General features: G+C 44.9%; 1 protein-coding gene across 2 annotated transcripts; it reads right to left on the reverse strand.

Moving 5' to 3' along the window:
• Nucleotides 1-96: 96 nt before the first annotated feature.
• Nucleotides 97-26,823, reverse strand: LOC119159588 (pyridoxal phosphate phosphatase PHOSPHO2). Of its 2 annotated transcripts, none has more exons than XM_037412391.2 (4): nt 26,238-26,823; nt 22,449-22,588; nt 19,279-19,477; nt 97-3,211 (listed from the first exon to the last, which is right to left on the reverse strand). In XM_037412391.2, exons 1-4 carry the CDS (start codon nt 26,277-26,279, stop codon nt 2,807-2,809), a joined length of 786 nt encoding a protein of 261 aa, XP_037268288.2. In that variant the 5' UTR covers nt 26,280-26,823; the 3' UTR covers nt 97-2,806. The 2 variants fall into 2 exon arrangements, with proteins under 2 accessions (XP_037268288.2, XP_037268287.2); XM_037412390.2 differs by lacking the exon at nt 26,238-26,823 and adding an exon at nt 24,693-25,682.
• Nucleotides 26,824-27,083: the final 260 nt, after the last annotated feature.

The raw sequence follows: 27,083 nt of genomic DNA on the forward strand, positions 1-27,083 counted from the left end.
ACACACTAGTCGTTAAAATGAGCCGTGCAGCCAATCTTTACTTTCCCCCTCTCGACCAGCAAAAGTGAGCTAAAGGGCTTAATGCAAAGGCCGACATTGTAAAGGAATGTTTTTATTTTCTCACTTCCATTCTGAACAGACACGAGTAGGCAGGGTGCATACGTCAAGCAGTATGCGCATACAATAAGTGTTAACATCACCAACTCGATTTCATAAGCGTCTAAAACTTGTATAAAAAGATAGCTGCTCGAAAGACAAGCCTAAGCAATACTATATGCCCACCCTGCCGTGACAAGCTCCTCTGATAAACTTCTGTTGCTGTCGCCAACCACAAACTCACAACTATGGTAACTCACATGACCTAGCATTATTCTCTCACTCCTTTGTGCAACAAGTGCATGCAGAAGAAGGTAGATTGTTCAGGCTAAACTAAAAGAGATCATCAACAAGCTCGTCTTTGGCGTACATTTTTGCTTAACCAATGCACAATCAAGCCTACAAACAATTTCCCATTCCTATGCGCCTGGCAGCGTCGCGAATGCAGCTAGCTCTGATGGCAGGAACCTGGCAAGAATGAATAGGCATTGGGAAAAGATGGGTATTCAATGCCCCCTGCCTAGTCTTTTCTTGCAGCTCGCTGCAGCAAGTTGTCGCTACCAAGGTACAAGCCACTCAGATTAAACCAAACCAACTGCACAGATGTGCACCATCCCAAAACATGCACTTCTTACACATATACTCAGTACATGGCTTCAACATCGCAAAAATGCTGAAATATGAGCTGCATTTTCACAAATGTTAGGAGAAAAAAAAAGTGTAGATCTTTGGAAGCAAACTTGTAAAAGGCTATTTTGTTCAAGCTCTACTAAAAAGTCTCTCTTCCCCTTTAAATTTTGCTTCTCACAAACAGAATAAGTTCAGGACATGCCACGTGACACAGCTGAACAGTTTAGCTTTTTGTTAAAGCAGCATTCTTAAAACAAGGGTGCCAGGACATGACCAGTCTCGTGTTTTGTCCCAGATTTGAGCGATTAACATACGAATATTTTTAGAAAAAAAAAAAAAGAACATGTTGGCAAACGAATGCCCATAAGGCATTCCTTCTTCACCATTGGTGCAGACACATTCTCACATGCACAGACACTTGCATTCAGTGTCATCTGAACCACAGGTACGGAGCAGGAAAGGACCACCAAAAACACAGCGCGAGTGAGAGCGTCAACTGTTCTCGGGTCTCTCTCCCTTGAGTAGTATTCTTTGCATGAAATGCTCAGATGTTCACTGAGCGTTCTGTCAAGGATTGAGCAGAAAATAAAAACAAAATAAAGGTCTACCAGCATTTAAAACCTAGATAGACAGTACAAATAAGTGCTCTGCTTTCTTGCACACATCAACATCAAAGATGTTGAATTCCACCGATCGATCGGGGGCACTTATATCGCTCTGCAGTAGAGAATATTCTTTCCATGTTGTTGATTCAAAGCTCAACTAAAACTTTAAACGCCTCTCACCTCATCCCCATGAACCTGTCTAGCATTCTTTATATTGCTCTCTCTTGTGCCACTGTAGGGATAGTATTGCAAGACCCAAGCTTGCTTCAGCTGTGTTACAGGCGACTTCCACTGAGACTCCGTGCGAGGCTCCAATGGCAGATCTTGACTCACAATATAGAAGTGTGGTTGCAGCACATGCAAAAGTACTCGAGCAGCTTCTCTAAAACGACCAGAAAATTTCACTACAAGAGTGTTTGTTCCCCTAAACTGGAGACAGCATTCCCAACAAGAATTTTCTAGAGGCAAAATGCACTTGTTCACGACACTGTAATTACCCACACATTCTGTGCTTTTATATTGAGGAGAGGAACAGTGGCAGATAAGACCTAACAGTCAAGCGTAACTCTGAATACTTGCATAGGCTCGAATTCATGCAGGCTGGTGTAGCCATGGAACATATTAGATACAGCACACAACGAACGCCACAAAATCAAGATAATCATTATGAACTGCAATGAACACCAGGGCAGTAATGCTTTTGCTTAAGTTATATCACTATGCTACTGCCTTGCCTCTAAAGGAGTAACCGAATTAAATTATTCCCATGAACGAACATGGCTGCTACATAGTTAAAAAAAAAGAAGATGAACCTGCTACATGGTTTTCGCTATAAGATGCACTCGCAGCATCTTTATCAGGTGATTTTTCTCAAACTAATGTACTGTAAAGTTATTTAACTTGCCAATGTTTTGATACGTACAATGTGCTACTTTCTCCCTGAAGTACAACTGGCAAAATAATTTGCCAACCACAACACTAGTGGCATAAGTAGTTATACCATGAAAAAATTTTAGGTCAGTGCAAAATCAATGAACATCCTTGCGAGCCAGTCGCTAAAGTAATCTAGATGATGCACACAATGTTAGACACTGAATGTTTATTTAGGTTTTCTTTTTTTTTGTGCAAACACTTCAAACATTTTTCTAATCCTGACTTCTTGTGTGAGCCAAAATATAAAGCCCACAAAGCTTCACTGCAATGTGAAAGACCCTTCCAATTTTTCGATGGCCTCTGCTGCATGTAATATGCACTGGGATTACTAGCACAAAGGAAGTCATCTTTGGCACTTCCTTTACAATGGCTAATATTTCTAATACTGCTTGGCCAAAGCAGCAATGCCATTGGGCACAGTAAAAATCTGGGAACACATGAATGACAGCTGACAGAAAAGGAACAACGCTTCAAAGCACATGCACGAACAAGTGCATAGGGAAGAAGAGGATGGCGCAATGGTATCTCCTTGCTGCTTCGCACTACTCAGTCACATTGTTGACGACACAGTTTTTGAGAAGGACACTCGCAATGTCCAATCCTGTCCTCCAGGGGTGCAGCTTGGCCTTGGCCTGCTCAGGGTCCTTAGCGAGTTGCTTTGCAAGTGGATAATCGGCACGGGGAAAGATGAGGTCGCAGGACCGTAGCCGCAGGCACGGACAGAGGTCGTTGTTGCCATCGCCCACGTACGAGACTGTGTCGAAGTTTACGCCCTGCTTTCGCCTTCGGTCCAGGTACTCCTCCATGACTGAGCCCTTGCAGAGGTTCACCGAACTCAGTTTGCACCAGTTCTGCATGTGGTACTCGCTTATTTGCAGACAGCCGTTGGCATCAAAATGGGCGTAGTTGGTGAAAATTTCATGCACCAGGGGCCGAACTCCAGAGGCCTGGACATAGCAGGAGGAGCAATAAATTGTGGGCACATAAGGGAAACATGCAACATAAGCTGATGCAGTAATATACCAACAGTTAGTAACTGAACATGCCCCAAGAGGCAGTCCATGCCCTTGCTCTCAAGCCGCTGTGTCAATTTTACAGTTAGGTTTAATTAGATTTGCTAAGAATGGATGAAATATTTTAAGCCTTTGTCAGGCCCAGACAGAATTTCTAGAGGCCACAGTTCCTGCTCAAGGTCTATTCTCAGAATGTCAAAAAATTAAGAAAAGTAGTAATCACTATAGTTAACATCAGCAAACATAAGTTTTCATACTTAAACAGTGTTCACATTTAGTGGTCCTAACGGTTTTCCTCCTTCCGTCCATTATGATCCGAAAGTAAACAACTCAAAGCTTAGGTAAAAGAAAGTAAAGAAGTCACACAAATGTATCGACTGTGAAAGAACTTGTACAGTAGTGCCTGACCATGGACCGCTGTGACTGCGTTGCTTTGTCGGGCAGGGGCCGACAATGGATTGCAAAGGGTTAAAGGGACACCGAAGTCAAATAACAATTTATCTCAGATTGAAAGCTCAATGTATGACAACATCTAAAACGAGAATATTATCAACAGCAGGGCCCTACTTAACGAGAAATTAGGGTAAATGCAAAAGAATACATGCGCCGCAGTAGGTCATTCTCAATGATACCGGTGAAGTCAGACGAGCAGCCTACTATTAATCACTAATAATCAATCTAGCTGCACTAAATAAAGAACCTTCCACATATCAAGCGACACAATAAAATGCTGCTTGTTCGTTTCTGTTTGATTTATGAAAAAAAGAACTGCCGGACGTTACTATGGGAAATGGCGCAATTTTCGCCTGACTGCACTAGATAGGTTGTGCCATCTAGGGGGCACAGTTGAACCAAAACACGTCTGCCATCTCGGAGCCAACGGAAGAAAATCGATCAATGGCCATTGTTGCTGCTGTGGCGCCCCCTGCTTTCGTTCTGTCTACTAGTGTCGGCAACCGCACAGTAAAGCCAAGCAACGTTGTGCACAGCAAAATCGATGATTTTTGGACATTCTATTTTCCACTGACACCTAGTTGAGTAAGTAGCTCAATTATAAGCTACCTACATAAATGTAACTAGGTAATTATTTTTGCAAAATAAAAAAATGTACTTGCGACAAGCAAAACAATTTGCAAGTACGTTGGGCATCATCCATGTATATATTCATTACATTAAAAATCTTAAAAACGATTAGCTGCGGCAGCTGGCCCTGAGAAATGTATTAAACTAGTGTGGGTGAATTTTAACCTTTGGTGTGTACATTATCTTTAAAGGGCCACTCACCAGGTTTGACAATTTTTAGCTGACAAGCGCAATGTGTAGACGAGGCGTTCATGATCACGTCTGCCAAAATTTGCAATGCTACGCGCCGCGGCAATGGGTCAAATTTCAAGATGAACGCTGCTCCCCCTCCCCTCTGCCGGCGCGCGCTTAGAGAACGAGGGCATGACGTGCGCATATGAATGGCCCTACGTACACAGCAATGCAGTGAGGTTAGTCCTCTACATAGATGACTTTGCTCTGACATTGCAAACAGTGGCACGCGATATGCCGAAAATTATTTAACACGACATGCGTAGTTTATGTAATTTGTTGCTTGAAAAGATCAATAAAGCTCTAGATGAATAATGACATGCAACAAGAGAATGTGAGCGTCATTTTTCCATTTTTCTCCCGCGAATTTCAACGAGATGTGGGGCTAATATGCCGGCAATTCGCATGTGTTCGTGTCCTTGTGGTCAGCGCATGGAGCAGACGGCCGCCGTGGAACGCTTCTACGCGTTCGCGCACTTATTGGGATCATCTATTCTACTGTGTCTAAACCAGCATTTCCAAACCATCCCGAAGAAACAGGCAGAAGACCACAAAATAATGTTGGTCAACAAAGCAACGCCGCTCGCGCGCTCGGGGGTTGGACTTGTTTGGGCACGTCATGCACACGTCACCTCTTGGTCGGATGCCGGAGAGGGTGGGGAAAAGATTTGGCTTGTGAAGGCTACGCGGAGGAGCGGCAAGGGCACGTCATGTGCACGTCACCTCTTGGTCGGATGTCAAAGAGGGTGGGGAAGAGATTTGGCTTACGAAGTCTACGCGGAGGAGCTGCAAGGGTTTCGAGCTCGCCTCCTCGCTTTGGGCCGCTTCAAAAAACCTGTTTTCTCCACTCATGATGAACCGATTCAAATAATTTTTGTGGCAAAATGTTCCTCATCGAACACCCAACAACTTCCACTGTCTAACTAACATTTGGTATGGGGCCTGGTGAGTGGCCCTTAAAGTGCATATGTATTTTCTTGTTCGGCACCCACTGAAACATGGTTGCAGTGACCAGCAATTGAGAATGTAACTCCGGGCTCAAGCAGCAGAATGGCACATCTATTGAGCCATGGCAGTCAGTTTTGCAATCAGCTCATCCCCAAACTCAGTTACAGAATATGCAATGGTCACATTGAATGTAGGTAAAATACAGCGGAAGCACCCACAACATTTTCAGTGAAAATTGGACTAATCTAGATAAGCGTGCTTGCCTGGTCAAAGCAGTAAAAACCAAGAAGTTAGCGGCCAAGTGAAAACTTCAAGGCAGAGCTGTGTGTGCTATGGAATTAAAGAAAGCATGTTTATATTCAAATGGTAAATGATGGGACACACCAGCGCCGACTCAACATCACTGAACCCAGTGAATAGTCTTTCGAGTCAGTGCAGAATAGGAGGTGAATGCATCTGTCGCTGACACTTTTGTGACTTGAACAGACCACGGGCTTTCTGATGCCTGCAAGTCGGTTATGCAAGTACTTCATTGCCATCAAACGTGACATACGATGACTTCGATCTTTCCGGTAACAGTGTAGGAAAGCATTGCGCGGCTAGCAAATCGCAGAAGTGTGGGAGCAACGGCTCCGTGCACACTATGTCAAGATGTGCATCAAAAAGTCCTATGATTACTTTCAAGAACCGTTCATTGTCACTCTGCAGTAACTTTACCCTCATTGGTTTCCTCGTTTCCATTGCAAGGAACTGAATATTTCCATCATTGCCCCTAGCCGCCCTGCAGGGGCTGCAGTGGGGTGAATATTTCGGCTGATGCAGGCACTTGAGGGGGCAGGCGTTTGACATAACCTAACCAGAATTCATAAGTGTTGGAAAAATTATACTAAGCACTTGTTAAAACCGCATAATCCTGCAGTATTTTACCGTAGATGTCGATTTTGAGTAACCATTAAGAATATGTGACAACAGGCCTTCATGCATTGGTGCTCAAACGCAACCTACCAGTTAAGCATGCATGTGCAGATAAATAAGTGCGGCAGCTATTAAATGCACCATACCTACGTATAAGTTTGAAGTATTTGGTCCACATTCTATACAAAGCCAGCTGAAACATTCATGGACAAGAGCATGAAAAACATGGCCCTATCATATTGAATTGCTAGATGAAAATGGTCATTCTGAGCCAATATTAACATTTTGAAGTTACACTTTAAAAGCCTTGAATTTTTCATATGTATGACAAAACATGAAAGTTGTCATAACTAGAGTGTATGTATGGTATTAATCAGTCTTGCAGTATTGACCTGCAAGTGTACACTGCAAGAAGTTCATAAAGTATGTTGTCACAAATGCATTGGTTATTTGTACCTAACAATTCATTTGCATGAATATGTAATGAATTATACTCATAAATACATAATGTGAAGTCCCAAACTAAACTTGCTAAAGCTGTGTATAACAGAACACGAACATTACTTTTATTGTAATTGATAAAAAGGCTTTTTGTTATTTAAGGTCTATTAATAAACCTCTCTTGTATACTTCATTTACTATTGGCACTATACTCAATTAAAACAGAAAAATAATATTAACACACCCCTACAGCTGTCATCTCTCTCATGAACAAATTAGGTCACAATTTGCTATGGCCAGTATTTAATGCAGATGTTCACTTCATAAAAAAATATATATGTGATGTTTCTTTTTTCCTAGCTATTCCATTAAACTCATGTTGCATAGTCACTTAATAATTTTTTTTATATCAATACACCTAACTTGCTATCAAATATTGGAATGTGCTCCACAACTCGCACATAAAAGTGGGTTACAAACAATATAATACTGATTTATTCTGTTTTGTTATGAATAATGAACTGTTGTGTTCATATATTTTAAAAGGACACAATGTATTGTTGCATTCATTGGATATTCAGCAAACACTAATGAAAAACTATTGACACAATGTTTTATGTGTAAAGTGCCTTTAGTTCTTCAGATGTAGTCATCTCGACTGTGTGAAACGATGGCTACAGGGAGTGGCATTTTCACACGTTATAAAAAAGAACTTCAAGTTCTCTTATTTATTCATATATAACTACCCAGAGACAAAAGCAGCCTGTTGTGGCTATTTTACCATTCACTAATTGACCTGCTACTCACCTCATTTGCCTTAATTATCGTCACATATGAGCAGTCATGCTTTCGCTCGCTTTTGGCTTTTGCTGTCACGCACATCAGTAAGCAGTCACACGAATGCATTTTTTTTAAGATATACTCTACAAGCAGCTGGCACCGCATCATAGAAGCTTCCCATGATATTGGCTGTGCCAGAGGAAAAATATTTTGCATCTTTTCCTCCTTCATCGCCTCGGTCTCACGCTTTTGTAAAAACAAAGCGCGAGTCACGTGAATGCTTTCTTTTAAAAATTTTTGATCACATCAACAGCACAAGTACGGCATGAACGCACAGCTTGTGTGCCTCGAACCACATGGCGCAGGTGATCATACGATTCTAGGCCAAGCCAGGCAAATACTGCTTTTCTTTTCTTAGTCATGCGCCCAATCCTATAACGCACTCCGCATGTTTTTTTGTTTTTTGTTTTGCTGTTTAGACGCTTTTTCTTCTACGGCATGCCACCTTTTCACCATGTGACTCTTTCTCATGAAGGAGCCCTTGAGGGGTCCTGCAATAACTTTTCCAAGTAATCATCGAATGCCTTCATAAATAGACTGAGAACTGATTTTTTCTGACCCACTTTTTTACAGCTCAATAGAAGCTCCCCATAATGAGTGGTTAAACGCGTGGTGGCCGATCACAAAAACGCACGGACATTCTGCAAAACAATTTTTCTATCTGAGAAGCCAATAAAAAATTATGATTATTTCTTCCAGCAATGCAAGGAATTGACAGGAATCCTGATAGTTCTTCTCGGAAGCTGTTCGCTAATGCCACTGCCAAAGCTAATCACGGAGGTCATGTGCTGCCATTCATGAGCATCAAATCATACATCAGGCAAATGTGGCACCACTGTTCTGCTTGCTACAAACGAATGTGCATATGTAAATTTTAGGATAGAGATGATCATAACAAAGGAAAAAATTGGCCCCGCATCTGCATGTTAATCTGCAAATGCCTTCGAAAGACAGTAGTCTTGCGTGTGGAGAGAGTGAACAAAACATTTGTTTGATGTGCTGCGCAAGAAAATCAGTGAATGGTATTCTAAAGGCGCTGCGTTAGAGTGCCTCGAGCGTGCACCGGAAGCGAACGAGCGCATCAAGTCACATCACACGTGAGACATGAGCGCCATTTGGAAGTTTTCTTGGAAAACGAAGCGCGTGGCTTTAAGATGGGTGTGCGCGCCCGTCTCAGAGGTGTTAAGGTGTAAAACGCAGGGCGACGGGTAGGTGCCACCACAATCTCCTCTTAGCAAAGCGTTAGAAACACTCGTCTTTTCGTGCAATCCTTGCATGGTGAGCGCAGGGTGATAAGCGCTATGATCCTTAAAATTATATATGTATGCCTTTTCTAGTGAAAGACGCACATGCAGAATATATACGTCTTGTTATGGTGCCCCAGACATGCACAGTAATTAATTTTTAATAGACAAGTTTGAACGCTGAATCTTGAGCAACATTGGTGGGCGCTGTGGATGGGGTCGACCGTTCCAAGTACCCGATGCCGCTAAAAGTGGACAGACAAATGTACAGACAGACAGACCAAATTTTTGCATCGAGGGTCCCCAAAAAAGACTATCGTCTTTAAAAAAGTACTGTATTTCACCAATATAGAGACTATTAACCACGTGTGCCAGTAAAAGGTCATATGATTGCAATCATATCCTCCTATGCTTTTTACTCGCATGAGGCATCAAAAGTTCCTTTAATGAAGAAATAAATATATTTGCATCTTGAGGGAAAAACAGGGCTTGTTTTAGCCAGTACGATACATCTTTTCATTAGTGAAGTCACCTAAGGTCGAGTTCTTACGAATTGAACACCACAAAAATTTTTAAAATCTGTGAAGTGCCAGTGGAGTTGCAGGAATTTGCGGCACACTTCAAATGCTTTCTCTTTTTTGAGTGCACTGAAAGCTATGCAGTGGAGGGGGGGGGGGGGGATGGATAACAAGGGGGCACACGGCATGCCTCATGACCTTTAATTTTTTTTTTATTTTTCTTCAAACGCCGATTGTGAGCCTGAACGCAGGCACGTGGCAGCATTCCACAGCAGCTGTGTAACTATGCAGCTGGTGATGCTCAAATCAACCAATGGCCTTGGACTTTGGATTTATAGTATGGTTGGTTAAGTCTGTGGTAGAGCACTGCACGGGGTGATTTTTCCAGCCTAGGCCCGGCCCAGCCTAAAAACAACATGCTCCGGCTCGTCCCCGGCAAGGGCATGAAAGGTCTAGGCCTGGCCCGGTTCATTTACGCCAGTTATGCCTTGGACACTGACGAGGCACTGTCCGATCGATCTTCGGTAACTGTGAAAATACTTGCCGCAAAAAGATATTTTCTAGTGATTTAAGAACTTCTTTCAGAGTCACGGCTTTCCCTGCTGCTGTGTATACTTTCGGTTAATTACCCCTGTAACAATTTTGTGAAATAATTGCAAGACAATATAAACTACACCTGGAGTCATGGCTGGCTGTCTCATGTACTCAGTGCTAACTACGCAGTGTTATATTTGCATTTACAAGACGGACTACAAGATAAAGTACCCCTGTAAAAAATGGTAAAAATTTGTAGTCTGAGTTTGCATGTGAATTGTATACTAGCTGTGGGTGTTGAGTAAAAGTATCAAGTCTTTTTGCAAACTTGATTTATTACACAATTCAATTAAATTGAAAAAAAATAAACACGTTCTACCTGCATCTGGGAGGGACACACCGAGTTCGGCAGCTCTACGTAAGTTAAAGCTGACATGTCTACTCCTCGGCAAGCAACAGCGACAGTGGAGGAGAATAAGATGTGTGGCAGAAAGGAAAAAGGGCGACTATGGTGGGGAAGAAAAGGTAGACGGTAGAGAAGAAGCAAACTTTCAACAGGGCTAACGCCCGTGGGAAAGGTCACTTCACGTGGTTCAGGCATAGTCTATTGCTTCAGTGGGCTTCATTTCAGAAGGCATCAGCTTTTCAGTCGATAAAATAAGTTGAATAATAAGTTCAAGCGACAGAGCCATACAGCGCACACACACCATTATTGGGCGCAAGGACATACCATGGCGCCATCATGCGGAAGCATCCCTGCGACGTGCGTGGTTGTATTGCTCCGCCCCTCTACCGTGCGCAGCCTGCAGCCGCTGTCCCATCTTTATTAAATTCTTGTGGTACTCCACTCAAGGAAATCAGTAAAATACTGCTGGAGCTTATTCCCTGACTTTACGAAGTGCTAAATAACTGCCCCAGAAAAGCATCGAGTTTCTGATATTGTCCGACTACTGGTGTCGTCTGCTATGGCTACTGAAATGAAAACCACGGGGGCCGAGCGTGCTGCTTCTGTAAAAGGTAATGAGTAATTCCATGTCATAATGAAGCATCAGATAGGTATTAAGGGAGTATGGTAGGGTAAATGGTATATGTCAGTTTTAACGTAATATCTGCAAATATCTGCAAATATTGCCATGAAATTTTACGTGCTCACAAAAAATGCCACTGGGCATCTAGTGACACCCTTTTTGTATGCCTAGGCTGCTTGTCCTACCTATGCCCACTCCCAAATTTTAAAGGGGATTCACTTATTCAATGTACCTTTTCTCTGTTACTACCAAAAGAAATGTAACCATATTCAGCTGTGTTGTTGTAGAAACTCATAGGTTATTGAACAAAAACAATATTACATTTTTCATAAAGCTTTTGTAAAAAAATAAAAATACTGCTTGCACAACACCATGGAGCATATGTATTGTGTAATTTTTTTACAGCTTCACTTTTTATGAAATCAGCAAAGTTTTTAGTTCACATTGTTCCTAACATTTAGCTCACGCATCCAAAGTTTCATCGAAATCGATTCAATACTTTTTGAGAAAAGGCACATTGAAGTTGAAAAATTTACAGAAAACGGAATTTGAAAAAAAAAAAATATATGTGCGCATATTGATTGCACCAGAGGGCGCGCGGTGTACTTCGGCACGGCTATTAAACTTCTTGGAGTGGCCGCTCAACATCGGGCTTCCATAGGTTTGTTCCTCAGAGTACAGTTGATTTTTCCGTGTCAGAAGTGCAAATTAGATTTCTTGGGGGGGGTTTATCCTACCCTCTTAATGGTAAAAAGACTACTCTTTGCTGCAAGAAATTCTTGCAACCACTCTACTTCATTCATTGTCAATTCGTATCCAAAGATGGGCTGCGGTTGACATGACAAGCATGGGCAAATTTACATTTCTGTTTTTGTTTAGAGCACACAGTCCTACAAAGCACAGCGCAAGCGAATTCCTTGTTTCGTGGAAATCAGTACAGCATTCCTACAGCCGCAACCTTTCTGTTATGATTGAGAGAAAACGTGAGAGCTATGCATGCGCGTGCCTCATTCAGAGTGGGAACTGTTTTCTGCGACACGATCCTAATATTTATTATGCTAACTTTTTACCGTGGTCACACATTGCACATTCGATTGCCATTGATCCACACATAGGCGAAAAAAAATCATGAATGACTGGTTCAGTTCCTGAGCTTCTACCAGAGTCCTTCAAAAGTATTGAAGGTCTCTGCTTTTACCAAGGGATAAATCGTGATAAAAAAAATCCGATCAGCCAGCCGTATCACTCTGCGTCCTTGAATGAGCATGCTCCGAGGTCTTGCGAACCGTGATCTCAACGGCAATTTCACGTTTCAGTAGAATTGCCAGTGTCTCGTTTTATTTTTATAGCTTCATTCATAAGCTGTGCAATATTGCCCGGCAGCTCTTAGAAAATGAATCAGTTTACGAAGCTGACTTCATTTTTGCCTGTAGATCAAAACAACATTCAGAGGAAGTAACAGTGGCTATGGGCCCGTTGAGACGTAACCTATAAGCGAGGAACCCTGCGTGCTGAAGTTGCAGACAGCAGGGATGTTGGCAGAAATTATTTTTGGAGGGGGCGCCACCTTGATTAGAATTGGGACCAGGCAGGCAGACGTCGTAGATCATTATTTTGTGCACTATAAACCATGCGGCAAAATGGGAGGGCATGGGCTTGGTGCGCCACCCTCGGGTTACGCTACCAGCCGATGAAAACCAGTGTGATCGGGTGCACACATGGAGACGGACAGCCGGGGAGGAGGGTGGTAGTGGCACAGATTGCGGTTAGGTTACATTGGTAAGAGAAGTAAGCTTTAGCAAACACTGGAGCAGCACATGTATGACGTAAAAAAGATGGTTTCGTCGAACGCGCTAGCTGAACACGCAAAAGCAACTGGTCATGAAATAGAGCGGAATGAAGTAAAATTAACGAAAATAAAGGAGAAATAACTGAACTTTCGGGCTATATTTTGACTCTCTGACAATTTAGACAATGGCACACATTCTTGAACGTAGTTACTGCAACTTTCCCACATGTACACACCTACGTCTTATTTTAAAATATACATAATATCAGACTGTCTGTACATTCATTTTTCGTTTGTGAATGAGGCTTCCATGCAAAAACTGAAATAGTCAAATTTTATGTGATCATTCATGGTCAGTACTCATTTTAACCCCATAGGCGCGAAATAAAAACCACAACAAGAGAGAAAGCGGGGTGACAGTGGCACAGCCGACGGCCGTGACAGTGCCCTCACATACGTGGCGCACTGTGGTACGCCGCCAGTAACTTTCACTGAAACTTTCCGGATCGTACAGTCTGCAGAAGTCCGCACACATGAAGCCAGAGCCAAACAACGCTGTTCAAAAATGAAAACACTGCAAAGTCACGGTAAAAACAATGCATCCAACCCCCAACTTCGCAGCACGAGGCAAGATCACATGATCCAACCATGTACGACACAGCGATTGCAGCGCTCGTGCCTCCAGGAGTGGACCTCGTGCCCAATACCGATAAAGATGAAAGCCGGGCCTAATACGAGCTGAACTCAGGCCCGAACCTAACCTCGAGCCTGATGCTCATAGGCCCGACCCCGTCCCTATTTAATCATGCATCGGCCCCGACCGATGCAGTGCTTTAGTCTGTGACACCATTTGTCGAGAGAAGAAGGAACCATTTCAAGCTAACTTTGAAAATTGCAAGTCTAAGGCCATGTTCTTTGCTATAAAGCATGGCTCCTGTGTTCTCAGGAGTGTTTACTACAGATCCGCAGCATTTTCTAACCATGCTGAAAAAGTGTTTCAGGGCTCTCCCAAAAAATGTGATGCTGATTCAGAATGCAATCTGATCTGTATGCAACCAGACCAGTGTTTGAATAACTGACAACTGCAGAGCTTTAGTGTCAGCTAGGGACAAAAGTAAACAATTCGTGCTGTGTCTTACACAGGATGACTACATAATCGGTACGTAGCATGCCGTGAACATGCTGTAGATAAAAAATATATATATTTCAAAATATGTGTGTTTACCTTTAAGAGTTGAAAACTGCATGATGCCAAGGAGAGTACAGGAGAAACCGTATTGGATTCTGGAACCTGATGTGCGCTGCAGCTCAACAATCTCTACAGTGTCAAGACGAAGAAAGACGCTGGGGCTCGGGTGCGTGGGCAGCTAAGGGAAGGCAGAGGAAGAAGAAGACAGGATAAGAACAGCTGGCCCAGGATCGGGTGTTGTCTCTTGTTCTCTGTCTCGCTCATCACAATGGCGCAGTCGACGAAGAAGAAGTCTTACATGACGGCTTCGTCATCCAGGACAGCCGCGATAAGCGCCGCTTGAGGACGGCGTCAAGGCCACCTCGGCAGCTGTTCACCTGCCGCCACTGCTACCACCGTTCGGGGACCGCGTCAAGGCCTCCTCGGCGGCTGCAGTACACGTTACCGGTACCATTTCACAAGGGACGCCGTCCACGCGTCCTTGGCTATGGATTCTGCCGTCAGCGTAAGCCAACAAGTAAACCCTCTGCGGGAAGCCACCGGTACGTGTCTTCGTGGTTCGTCGGCAGTGCGGGCTTCTCCATCCAGGAACGCCGTTCACGCTTCTTTGGCGATAGAGTCAACAACCCGGCCGCCGCTTTAGCTGCCCATCGGACCATCAGTGGATGGTGTCCATGCCTCCTCTGTCGCACCAGGGCATCACCCAATGGACACTATGCTACCACTTCGCGGCCGTAATACGCACGGGCTCCTGTCCTTTGGGAATGCTGTTCAAGCTTCCCACGGCCTGCATTCCCCGTCCGGAACTCTTCCAACACATGAGCCGCCAAGAAACGCTGTTCATGCTTCCTTGGACGTGCGTGTCACCACCGTGAGTACTACTAGAACCACGTACTTCACAGACGCAAACCAAAGCGGTTCAGAAGCCTCGTGCGACAGTGCCGTGGAGCTGCGGCGTACCATCGCACTGCTCCGCCCAGACTAACAAACTGACAGCGTTGATCGCCGAGCGAGCTCCTACAATGTTGCCAGGATTCTGTGATATTAATGCAGTGTTGGATGTAGCTGCCTCATACGACCTTGATGCAAGCACACCGGAGCAATGCAGGGAGCTTCGGTCTTCTCTGATCGAGCTCTCACACTAGCTCGACTGCTTCGCGTCGGTGATCTCTGCGTTGCCACCTGCCACCTCACAATCACCAGCCGTCTGCGAACTACCGGAATTCCACGGGGTCCGGAACGACGCCGATAGCTGGGTGGCAACCGTCAACACGATAGCAATGCGCGAGGCCTGGACGGAATCTCAGAAATGGACCGTGGCTGTAGATTGTCTTCGGGAAGGTGCAACGGCTTGGCACCGGTATGAAGGCTTCAAGCAGCAGTCCTAAGTGGAGTGGAGCTTCAAGCTCATAGCTGCCTTCGACCGGACACTCTCCGATCTCCCTTCCACCACCCAGTCCAACCTGACCGGTACCGTGGATGGAGTTCAAGAAGGGCTTCATCTCGAGGCTCCAGCTGAGCACTCTAGTTCTCCACATGAGCTTCCAGACTCGTCGCTGAAACCGGACCCAAATTCGTGTCAGCCATCGGCCACCCCGTCCTCTTTCGTGGGGGGAGATACAGAGGGGCACAGGGTAGCTGGACCCTTCGTCAACGCGCCCACTACCATATATTGAGCTCAAGTGGGGCGGCAGCTCGATGTCTCATCGCAGTCCTCCAGTCTGACAACAGGCAACAAGACCATCCTCGAGCCTCAGCAATTGGCATTGCGGCCTTCGAACCCGACACCTCCTGGGCACGTGGAGTCGTTCACCCCTGTCCTGCCGGATGGGTCACGACATGACATACCCTACCTATCTACGATACCAACAATTCCCAGTGATACCAGCGAGGAGAGCAGACTCAGCGATCAGGCGGTGGGGGATTCGCCTACTAGGCGGCAGTCATTGGCCGAGTGTGAGAGTGATTCACTTAATCAATCCATGTCTGCCGAAGACAGATTAATGGACTATATGCCTGTTTTATCCGTATCTTCCCACCACGCCTTGGCCGACGGTAGTGATGTGTCCCAAGCAGGTGAAGTCAACATCAGCACTTCCGGCCTCCCGGCGTACAGCCCTACTTGGGATAACGGGCAATGCAATATGACTTTGAGACCATCTGAATGCCGTGCGGATCACCAGGAGGCAGTGTGCGTTGAGGAGAAATTGGAGATAGATCGGCTGGCCGGTGACCAGCTCGCACAGAGCAGCGAGGTGAGGCCTTCGTACGCCCCTGGTGTCTGCAGCATGATGTGCAGTTATGGTGGCGTTAACTTGTATGGACGCCGCGGTACAGAACAACCAAGGAGCATCTTGATTCGTTGTGGCCGCAGAACAAGAGGAGCCAAAAATGGCAGCGCAGAGGCTCCTGCGTCAAAGCAAGATGGCCGGGAATCGCAGCCTGTCCAGAACGCCGACGGGAATGAAGACCAGTGCCCCAAACTGCGCCAACTAAATTGCCTGCTGCTGCGGCCGCCTCGAGACAGCCAAGGTCGCCCACCAGAGTGTTCGACAGCCACGCAAGGCAAGTCATGGCGTCCACGAGAGAGACCCCACAGACAGCCAATACCGCCCACCAGAGACGGTATTGGCAACTCGGGGCTCCGGGCCTGCGGGCCGAAGACGACCATTGCGAAACACTCAATGGCGTGCACTAGAGCCGTCGTCGCCCGACTTTCAAAACAAGACACAAAACCGGCACAACAAAGTCAATGGCGTCCACCAGAGACATCATCGCCTTACTTTCAACGCAAGACGCACCGTGGCCATGAGCGGCCTATGCGAGGCAGCCAATGCCGCCCACCAGAATACACACTGACAGATCTTCAAGCAGAGGCGCACCATGGCGTAGACGAACCAGCTTGAGGCAGCGAGTGTGTACAACAGAGACGCTTCCCCCAGACCGTCACTCTATGTTGCATTGTGGTTCGGGACGACCACCACGATGCAACCAAGCCCACCACGCAGAAACTTTGCCGCCAGCTCCGTGCGCGCGCAGTCATGGCCGAGTGTCAAGACGAAGAAAGACGCTAAGGCTCGGGCGCGTGGGCAGCTAAGGGAATGTAGAGGAAGAAGACAGAATAAGAACAGCTGGCCCAGGATCGGGTGTTGTCTCTTGTTCTCTGTCTAGTACATTACAACAGCAACATCTTGGCTAAGCATGAATGACCAAGGGCCCTCAAGCACTAGCAGGGGTGTTCCTATTAGGATTTTGAGACCACGACTTCTCACATAATAGATAAACAAAACACACAAAGAACATGAAAATGGGCAGAATGACAACTTGTTGCCATTACGAACATTACACATGTAATACACAACGCTGCCACCTACATTGCACGCACTGCACATGCAACGCTTGATGGAAAGAGTGGTTGCAGCTATGACAGCCCATGCATTCCCATTACGGTGGAACCATTTCTTCAAGATATTTTCGCTCAAATAAAAAGGTGTGGTCTCACTCTCTCCACCAACTTACGGGGTTCAGTCAGCCAACTCACAAATAATTTTATGAGAAAGAGTACACATGCTTAAATATCACCTACAACAATGCGTTAAATGGCCAGGAAACGAGCTCGCGGTCCAAAATTTCCAACAGATAAATAACTGTGCATTCGTACAGTGTGAACACGCTGCAACAAAAGCTTTGCGAATACTAATCACTGTATTAAGAATGTTACCGAGTATACAATGACCCACGTTGACTGGTTCCGGTTTCTTGCTTGTCCTTCCCACCCTTCTTTTGCAAGGAAGAGAGCTAGGCGTAGCCCTTTGTTGCGACTATGCCCACTTCATCAACGTAACATGATGCCAACAATTACATCATTGGGGCACACAGCCAATAACTGAGCAGGGCTTCCCCCACCCGTGCACGTGTCATAGCGGCGGGGAGAGAAAGTTCGGTGCGAGACACTGGTGAGGCATGCACCTTTTTTCCTTGATGGTAAAGTAGCGAAACACCTCTTCATTTAGGAAACTTCGTCCCGGTGAGTCTCAGGCTCTACAAAACAGCTTAGGGCGGCACAGGAAAATGAAAATGCAGACTGCACGGCCAAAACTGCATCGTCGCAGGGCTAAGGCGCCATTTCATAATGCAAAGGAACAATCAATAAGCTTAGTACTAGTACGAAAGGTTGTCCATGGGCAAGATTTCATCAGTCTTGGACAGTCTTCACAATTTATTGGGAATGCCCACATTGGGAATACATTGCCAACATTTGCTCCGAGATTATTTTCTAGTCTTATCTTTATAATACTGCGGACAAGGAGTCCAAGCAGGGTGAGCAATATACATGCGCTACAAACTTAAATCACAGAATGAAATGAGGTTAAAATGCACTTTTTCAACAAGTTTCTTTGGTCATAAGAAAGAGGATAATAGGTGATAACAATAATCAGAACACGGCCTTCATGCCTGCTGCCATTTTAATGAATGAAATCAAAATTTCTTCAGTAGCAAAATTTAGAGCAGGAAAGGCTAAAAAAAGTATGCTGTCAATATAAGTACGCCCAAGCCTTGTAGTGTTGTCAAACGGAGATGTGTTCCCGCAAACATGGTGTGTGAAAATACTCATGAGCAATCTCGATGCGCTTTATTTGCCACGTTACTGTCAATGCTTAAAGCATGACAGATGTGATATAAGAAATCTCAATAATAGCATCTTCAAGGAAGAAAAAGTGGATACTGAGGCACTACATATCATATGGCAAGTAAGCTCTGTGGAAATTAAACTTGATGCTGAATAATACAAGGTGAAGAGAGGAGTTTCATCCACCTAAATGTAGAGTAAGTCACAAAAGATACTTGCTCATAATGAATGCTATGCAATCAAAGAAAAAGTCATGTTTGATTAAATATCAACCTTACGATCAGTGCCTTTCTGAGGCAGTTGCTCTATCATTCAAGCTAACAGGGAAGTTAGCAGTACATTGCAAAGCTTTGCAGAGAAACTTGGGCACTCCTTACAGTTTTGTGCTACAAGGTTGCTGGTAATGTTTGCATTTCATAGGATACTTGAATTTTGTAGGTTGAGAAATAACAATATCAACTACCAACTAATCAGAGTTATTAGAACGATAATTAACATTCTGTCCTGTTCAGGCTAAATGCTTTAGCTCCGATTAGAGGGGGTTAGCTAACACGGGTAGTTAGAGTGCCTAAGATGGCACAGAAGGCAGTTTGTGTAAGCTATCAACTCACCTGCATGATGTGCTCGATGAAGACAGAGTTTGAGTCGGATATAATGATCACCTCGAATCCACCGGCCTTGTGCAGTTGCTTAAGCAGATCAATGATGCCGTCCACAAACTTGATCTCTAGCAGGCAGTCTAAAATATCATCCGGCTGCACATGACTGTCGTACAAGAAGAGGAACACAGCACGCATGAATGGAGTCCACCTGCAGAGAAAAATCAAACAAAGGAAGTGGTGATAAAGTGTTCTTTCGAACAAATGCTGAACAGCACCCTTGTGTTTTGTGAGATTAGAACAGTTATCGATCAATGCAATGTGTAAATTCTGACATGTGTTGCACACTTTTTAGAACATCCTTTCGAGATGGAGGGCTTGCCATGGTCAAGCATTATAACTATAACAAACAATAACTACAATAGAATAATGACAGATTTCAACTGTGGCAATAGGCATATTACCTCAAATAACACAAGCAAGACCTGTACCACCTTTGCTGGCTGCTAACAATAAAATTCACTGCACACTCACTCTGGGAGCTGAAAAGCTATCAGACATAGCAAGCCCTTGAATGCAATTGAAGATAAAACACTAAACACACAAATATAATAAATAGTAGATAATGTAGTCAACAATGCATTTCAAGTTATTTTGCACATGTGCAAACAAACTTTCGTGAAGCCCCTCCAGTAATGCACAAGGTCGATATGCTCAGAGTAGTGACAAGGTGGTAGGCATGCATGAATTTTCGCAAAACAAAGCACAAGTGGCTGCATGTACATATTATGCAATCCCTTTGTTCTCAGGAAATTCTATGGACCACCCAACACCATATTGGCTCTAGGCAAGATGACTGCACCACAGAGAATTTTCGGAGGTCCAAAAAAGCTCGCCATGTTTGCAGTACTGTGCTCATGAATTTACGTGAGCTCTACAGGTTTTGCTGCGAGATAGCATGCAGGGAAAATGACATTACATACAATGTGTGACGGACACATTTGTCAAGTAATTGCTGGAAATACAGGTTCATGTGAAGAGCGTTTTCATCATTTGCCTAACAAAATTTATACTAGTAGGACAAGGAGTTAGTATTTTAGAAATGAATTTTGCGCACAGTGCATAAGCTAAATTCAATGCTGAATCTGTCATTCTCCACAGATCTAGTCCACGTAATGTCAAGACCGAGCTGTATATCTTCCATGATTACTGTTCTTATCTATTGACTGAGACGACTCCAAGTAGCAAGCAGTCTCCTTTTTCTTTAGTCATTGCAATGATTTTACTCCACTTTGATTGGTCACCCTGAAACTGTCGAGGCGCCAACAGCGGTATAGTTTGTCACCATTGTTTCAATGTGGCATCAAGACAGGAGTGGCTAACCCGACCAGCACCTCCTACATTTTTTCAGTGCGTGTGCAAATGCTTGCTCGTCAATGGGAGCCATTCATACACTTCAGTTCAGGAAGTTGTCGTGGTACTATGCCAACTAAAGGGTATGACTGCTAAGTCACACGTGCGCCTATAGGGACAGCAACGTCCCTATAGGGATGCAGTAACCGCACTGTCCCTCTCATAAATCAAGTGCCTGTCAGACTTGTTCCTTCATACTCTATCTGTGGCTCAAGACAATACCACTCCCACCGCACAGTGCTCACATGGCACATTTTAAAGCCATAACGTGCAGCAGCATTGCAGATGCAACCCCACATATTCCGCGTGGCACCACACAGACATGCCAATTCAAAACAATGTGTCTCTTAGACAGCCAGTATGACAGCCATTATAGCGATCATAAGGAATGCAAGACGCTGCTTCATTAACGAGGAGGAGGAGGAGGAATAAATGAGGAATGACAGGGAGGTTAGCCATTCATTAACGAAAATATGACTAAACAAAAGATTACCTCCCGACTTCCATCGTGAGACACCACCAAAAAGGTACCCCTCCCCCTATGAGTGGAAAGCAGGTGCGAACATTTGTTAACAAGGGAAAGTAGGAAAGGATGATAGGAGAGGGTGGTGAATGCTTGAATCGGATGCATCTGACTAACATTAAAATAAAAAAATCCTCACAGAGTCCCTTGTGCATATCTGCAGTGATTTAGTGCAGATTTATAGAGATGGGACCAGACGAATGGGATGCACACATTGTGAATGTCCCCTTTGTTTTGTCCCGTTGCAATAGAGCACATCAGATATGTTCTTTATTTTATTTATTGCAGGCATCAGTCCAATTAAAAATAAAAAAGATTTCCATGTACAAGGGGAAGATAGATAAATGTGAATGGATATAATAATTATACATTTTTAAATTGCACAAATTGTTGGCCTTGTTTGTACAAAAAATATGTTGTACCAACAAAGCCAGAAGCCATCCTTTCCTTTATGCTGCTGCCCAAGATGACTCGAAGGTGCAAGCAGTCTCCTTTTTCTTCAGCTGTTGCAATGATTCTAACACATCCACCTCCGAAAGTGTTCTACACCTAACATGGTTTTGTGCAGCCTCCAAGATTGGAGATGCTTCTGTAAGCTTCCTGCACCTCGCCTGTTTTGACACTGCTTCCGTGATCAGAGAGCTGATCACAGAGGCAGTGCAATGCAACAATGTCATGTGATGAAGTCATAGCAACACCATGACGACGCCACAAATTTCACCTATCTGTGATGTCACATGGTGACATCATGTGACGATCTATTGCGTCACCTGCCTATGATGTTCGTCACCGATTTCCGACACTGATGTTGGTCAATTTTCGCATTTGATGATGCATATGAGACTTTTGCTTTAATAGAGGCACTGACCAGGCTGTCTTAACACACCAATAAAGCAAACAAACTTTTCCCGTACTTTATTGCTTTCGTGCAGGGCACATTCCTTTTGTAGCAGTAGTTCAAGAATATATGACCTGGAATGCCGTTGTGAGGGCCTGAGTGGCTTATGCTTTTCATCACTACTTCCATTTACGTTTCATATGGTTTAATTAGAATCTTGCGTTGCCACCAGCAGGTAGCCTTGCAGCCTGCAGGGTACCACAAGCTAGGCATGCAACCCTGATCGCAAAGCTAAGGAAACTACTGCTTTAAAAACTAAAAAGTTTTTATTTAATGTACACAAAACAGAGAGGTAAATCATAGCTAAGACAGCATAGATGTTCTGAAAAGCAGTTTGAATGCTTTTACCCGTTAGGGGTGTACCGCTCCTTGATTTCTGGAGGTAGCTCTCCATTCGGCGCCAGCTTCTGGATGTACACATCACTGTTGGCATCAATGATTGTGTGGTCAAAGTCGAAGACTATGAGATGCTTCCTCACCACCTTGCCCTGTAAAGGCAATGACGATATTATCAGCGGCACTCAGCATGATCAGATTTCTCTGCAAGTGAGGTTCTTATGTGTTGGGTTTACAGATGACAGACCTTTACAGCACGCAAACACAAACTGAATGAGTCTAAGACACGAGTGTTTTGTTCTAAAGCTCTCTCCCCAATACAAAGTCTAGATTTTCTTTAATGACATTAAATATTAGCTACGTCAAGTCACACAAACTATGGACAGATATTCTTATTCATTCAACATTAGTATAGGGCATTTCGTCATATTTTTAGACAAAGCCTGGGTACTACAAAACACATACCTATCTCCTCCATTCTGTCATGAATGACAAGTTCTCGAAAAATGTTTTTTTTTTCCTTGCTTTAATCTATGTACACAAGTGAGCACAGCTAAATTAACTGAAACAGCACAAATGAGCAGAGTGTACAATTCACACAGCATGCTTTTATTTGTAGCTTCAAGTACCGCTGCATCCACTGGTGACAAAAAAAAGAGCCCTAGCTTTAAGAGTTCACAACCGTGTTTTTTTAGTCTAAGCTCACACAGCAGTGGCATCGTAAATTCCAGCAATAAAAGAAAACCATTGAACAGGCTGTCTCAGCTGAAAACACTCAAATGCATTTACATTCAGCTATACAACCGTCACAGCTTCCACACAGTAAAAAACTTGTACTGACAGATTTGGGGTAAGACATGTCCTTTAGTGGCACCTCATGTCGATCAAAAGAGAAACCTTGATTGAACAGCACACCAGTTTTTGAACTGCTACACTGATCATCTGATGCGTAAATTGCCTCTCCTGTCATCAGCATCCCATAAAAGATGACCACAAAACATGTTTAACAATGCTGGATGGATTCGAGAATTTTAGAATTGGGCGCCAAGGTATCAAAATTATTGGGTAAACATGCCATTTTTGTAAACTAACGTGCATCTATGAGTGGCTAGCATTGACGCATGCACATTCGTGACAACTCCAGGGAAGTGCATATGCAAAGCTCTGTATACCCAATTTTAAACATCTAATAACTGGTACGGATTAAATGTAGCCCCGAAGCTGCGAATCCATATGGCACAATGCTACAGGTTGATTATGGCTGCATGACGCCCCTTCTTAGGGAGGTCTAGACTAAGGTGTCCAGGCATTACATGACACTCCCACTGATACACGATGGACGTGCTGCAGCAGCAACTAGGAACTGAATCGGTGACCTTACGTGCAGAAGGACTGTGTCATATGATCATTCAGTGCGCTGACCAGTGCTTTTTGTTGACATTTACGAAAAATTGCAGCGTAAATACGCTACTCTACTGCAAAAACAACCCAAAGCTTCCTAGTGCAAGACATACTATGACACGCAAATGTGACCCATTTGCGGATCTACACTTTCGCTACTTATATTTACCAAGGGAAAGGAAAAGTTAGGCTCACATCTCACCCTTCAGCCAACCTTAGAATGCGGACGCTATTACAAGATATCACATTCAATCTGACAGTTACGCTTACGGCCATGGCACACACACACAAAAAAAAAAGAAGACTATAACAAGGTTTTTTTCGTGCTGGAAAAAAATGCTAGAATACTTCATTATTTTCTTTTCCCTCGCCGAGTTTTTCACATTCGTCGCACTGTCAAATGGCCTAACTTGTTAACAGCATCTATAGCATCGAGTGAGTTATCAAGAACAACCATTTCAGTGGAAGTCACCTGCGCAAATATTTCGTAGTACACCATTATTTAGACACCGTGAAAAAGACAGCCAAGCTGGAAAGCAGGGCGCCCTACTTCGGAGAAATGGACGCTCTAGAGACTGTGTGTGAAAGCCCACAGGCACGTTCGCAACGCCGCTGTTCGCCAGCGCATCTTTTGCAATATAGATATGCGGAAACCTTCGATCGGACAAAGCGTACGGTTTCCGCCGGTATCGTGACAGCGGCATATCGCGTTCGGGCAAATGGATCAAGCCGCTATCGGCACCGGTCGTATGCTTGACATTTCCGATGCATGCACGCTGGCGCCACAGTGAGTCATTGCATCATTTACCGCTGCAAATCCCGAAACCAAATTAAAGGAGCGGAAAATGAACGCACACACGAAACTGTTTTCGACGCTTCTTCGGATTTCCTTTGCCGCAGCGTGAGGCATGTGTCGGAGCCCACAGTTTGTCGCGGGCTTCCATCTTCCATCTCCAACGCTTGTGCTGTGTCCTCGCGCAGGGATTACCGTTAACGACCGGCGAAGCCGTTCTCTGGAGGCAGCAGGATGACAATGGCACGGCTCGTCGGGGCCCCACAGGCGGACCGCCCCAATTTAACGCCACCGAGGAAGGTTTCTCGCTCGCACGACAGGCGCAAACGAGACCGCGCAGACAATTTCAACCTCCCACGGAGATTAGGAAACCAATTTCTGAGCTGGCCTATCGGCCCGCGGCGTGTACATTGGGCAAAGTCAGCACCGAGTCGTAAACAACGGAACAGCGCCTGACAACAGCTGATCCGTCGGCGAAGAGGAGGAGAAAAACGATTTGACGGTCCAGCAAGGCTTAGCCTTACCAACCTTACTGCGGCGAGCCTGTAAAACAAGCAAGAGTTCGCAGCAGAGGGCGCAGCCTGTAAGTACACTACACCAGACAATAGTAAAATTGGTGCTATATGTTCTCTGGTGCTATCTTGTAGCACATAAGTGATACAAGTGCGGCTGGAACATGCGGTCGCCCTACGGAATACAGATAGAAAACATGAAAAGATGTCTATACTCTATTAGCGATCAGGACCACGACTTGATAGGACTGTACAGGTAAGTCACTGAACTCTCATGAGCATCGCACTTGAACTTCAAATTAAGAATATTCCATAAACTACCGACAATGGCACGTAAATTATTTGCTGTGTGAAATGATAGTTCGATGACACAATATCCCTCGGTAGAGTCGGTGACCAAATGCGGTCGTGGGCGCGTCGATTTACTTTCGAAACTTAATTACGATCCTACGCCATCCACTTGTACAAGTACGAGCGACATATGTTAACCGTAAATTACGCGTGTAAAAAAAAAACAGGTTCAAGTGCTTAAAACGCATACAGTAATCGTAGTTTGTTACATAAAACCACGGAGGCATAAAACCATGGCTTTTATCTGCAAACCGTCTGCTGCAACGCGCCTAGCGCCATCTACACTAGTAAAAAAATGCAAAAATTAAATATTTTTGACATTTTATGCACAAAATGAATGTAATCCTCCTCAGAACTAAAAAGTCAAGTTTTAAAGGAGAGTTTTATTAAAATTTTCAACGTCAATTTTTTGGCACTTTTTTTTATCACATTTGTCGTCTGCTAACGATTACTCGCACATGCTGTGGAGATCACGCGATTATTAACAGAAATCACGCGGCTTTTAAGCTCGATCGTTTACTCATGGGTTGAAGTGAACTTCAGCGCCCAACCAACGAGAAATGTGGCGCACACCGGTAGGAGCGTGGAGCTGCGTGTTTCAAGATGAGCGCCCGCTCAAATGAGGTGCGCAGCGAACAAAAGCTAGAGCAAAAGCTACAACACAATCCAACTGTTTTCCTCAGACACAAAAGAGGGATACAGCTAGTTCGGCTCACCGTTCGCGGGACATTCCGTAGTACTCACCGAAAGCTTCCGCGTAAACGCGTTCTTGGGTGCCAGCTCCATTATCTGCAGACCGGTGAAATATGATTCATACTATGAAAAATGAAGAACGCCGACTCCAGGACCCGTGGTGCGAGCGTCAGAGCTGGGCTACGTAGTGCATGCTATTCCGACTGTTGCTCCCGTAACCCGGCGTTCACCTGCCCGGGCAGCGATCCAATGAAACTGCGTCGGGTCTCCAGCGTCAACTTGTCGGCTCGTTGTTGACACAATGCGGAATACACAGCTCAAGGTTACACTTGCTCATAGCGGAGGCGCGCTACGACGATAGTTGTTTATACGCTATTTGCGGCTGCTCAGCCAGACCGACTGGCGCCTAGGCACTCGCGCCTCGACAAATCGCCGCCGCTGGGCTCTGACGTATGCGTGCGGTATGTATGTACGTACTACCCAACGCGCCAGCAGGTCTCGCTGCAGCTGGTCGAACGTGCGCCAGAGAACAAATAACGATCGTGTTCGCGCTCTCGGCTGACAAGCGGAGACGAGATGCAGCGTGGAAGCTGGCTGCGGAGCGCACGCTGTTGCTGGTTGCACGACACGCCAGCGTGCGCGTCTCGGATCCTTTTGAGCCTTTGCTCTTTTCTTTCTCCGCCTCGATCGCGCAGCTAAGAGCGCGTCGTCGTGCAGCGCTTCGGATTACCGAAACGCGCGCACGGGAAAACGCCGACTTCGCCTCCCCAGCAACGACCACAGAAAGTGTGGCGTGCACCTGTGCTTCTGAATACGAGCATGGAAGGGGGTGGGTACTGGGCATTCGTAAACTATGGTTGAAACCCTCCCGGTAAAGAAATTTAAGCTGATGTTACA

Source organism: Rhipicephalus microplus, chromosome 1 (assembly GCF_043290135.1).
Source record: "Rhipicephalus microplus isolate Deutch F79 chromosome 1, USDA_Rmic, whole genome shotgun sequence".
NCBI classification, from domain to species: domain Eukaryota; kingdom Metazoa; phylum Arthropoda; class Arachnida; order Ixodida; family Ixodidae; genus Rhipicephalus; species Rhipicephalus microplus.

What these genes read in the sequence shown, in the direction of transcription:
- LOC119159588 (XM_037412390.2), bottom strand. Translation starts at nt 24,788, where the DNA reads ATGGAAGATGGAAGCCCGCGACAAACTGTGGGCTCCGACACATGCCTC. An exon ending in CGTCGAAAACAGTTTCGTGT is followed by an intron (nt 22,589 to 24,692) that starts GTGCGTTCATTT and finishes TTGCCTTTACAG; the next exon opens with GGCAAGGTGGTGAGGAAGCA. An exon ending in TCATCGAGCACATCATGCAG is followed by an intron (nt 3,212 to 19,278) that starts GTGAGTTGATAG and finishes TGCTATGTCCAG; the next exon opens with GCCTCTGGAGTTCGGCCCCT.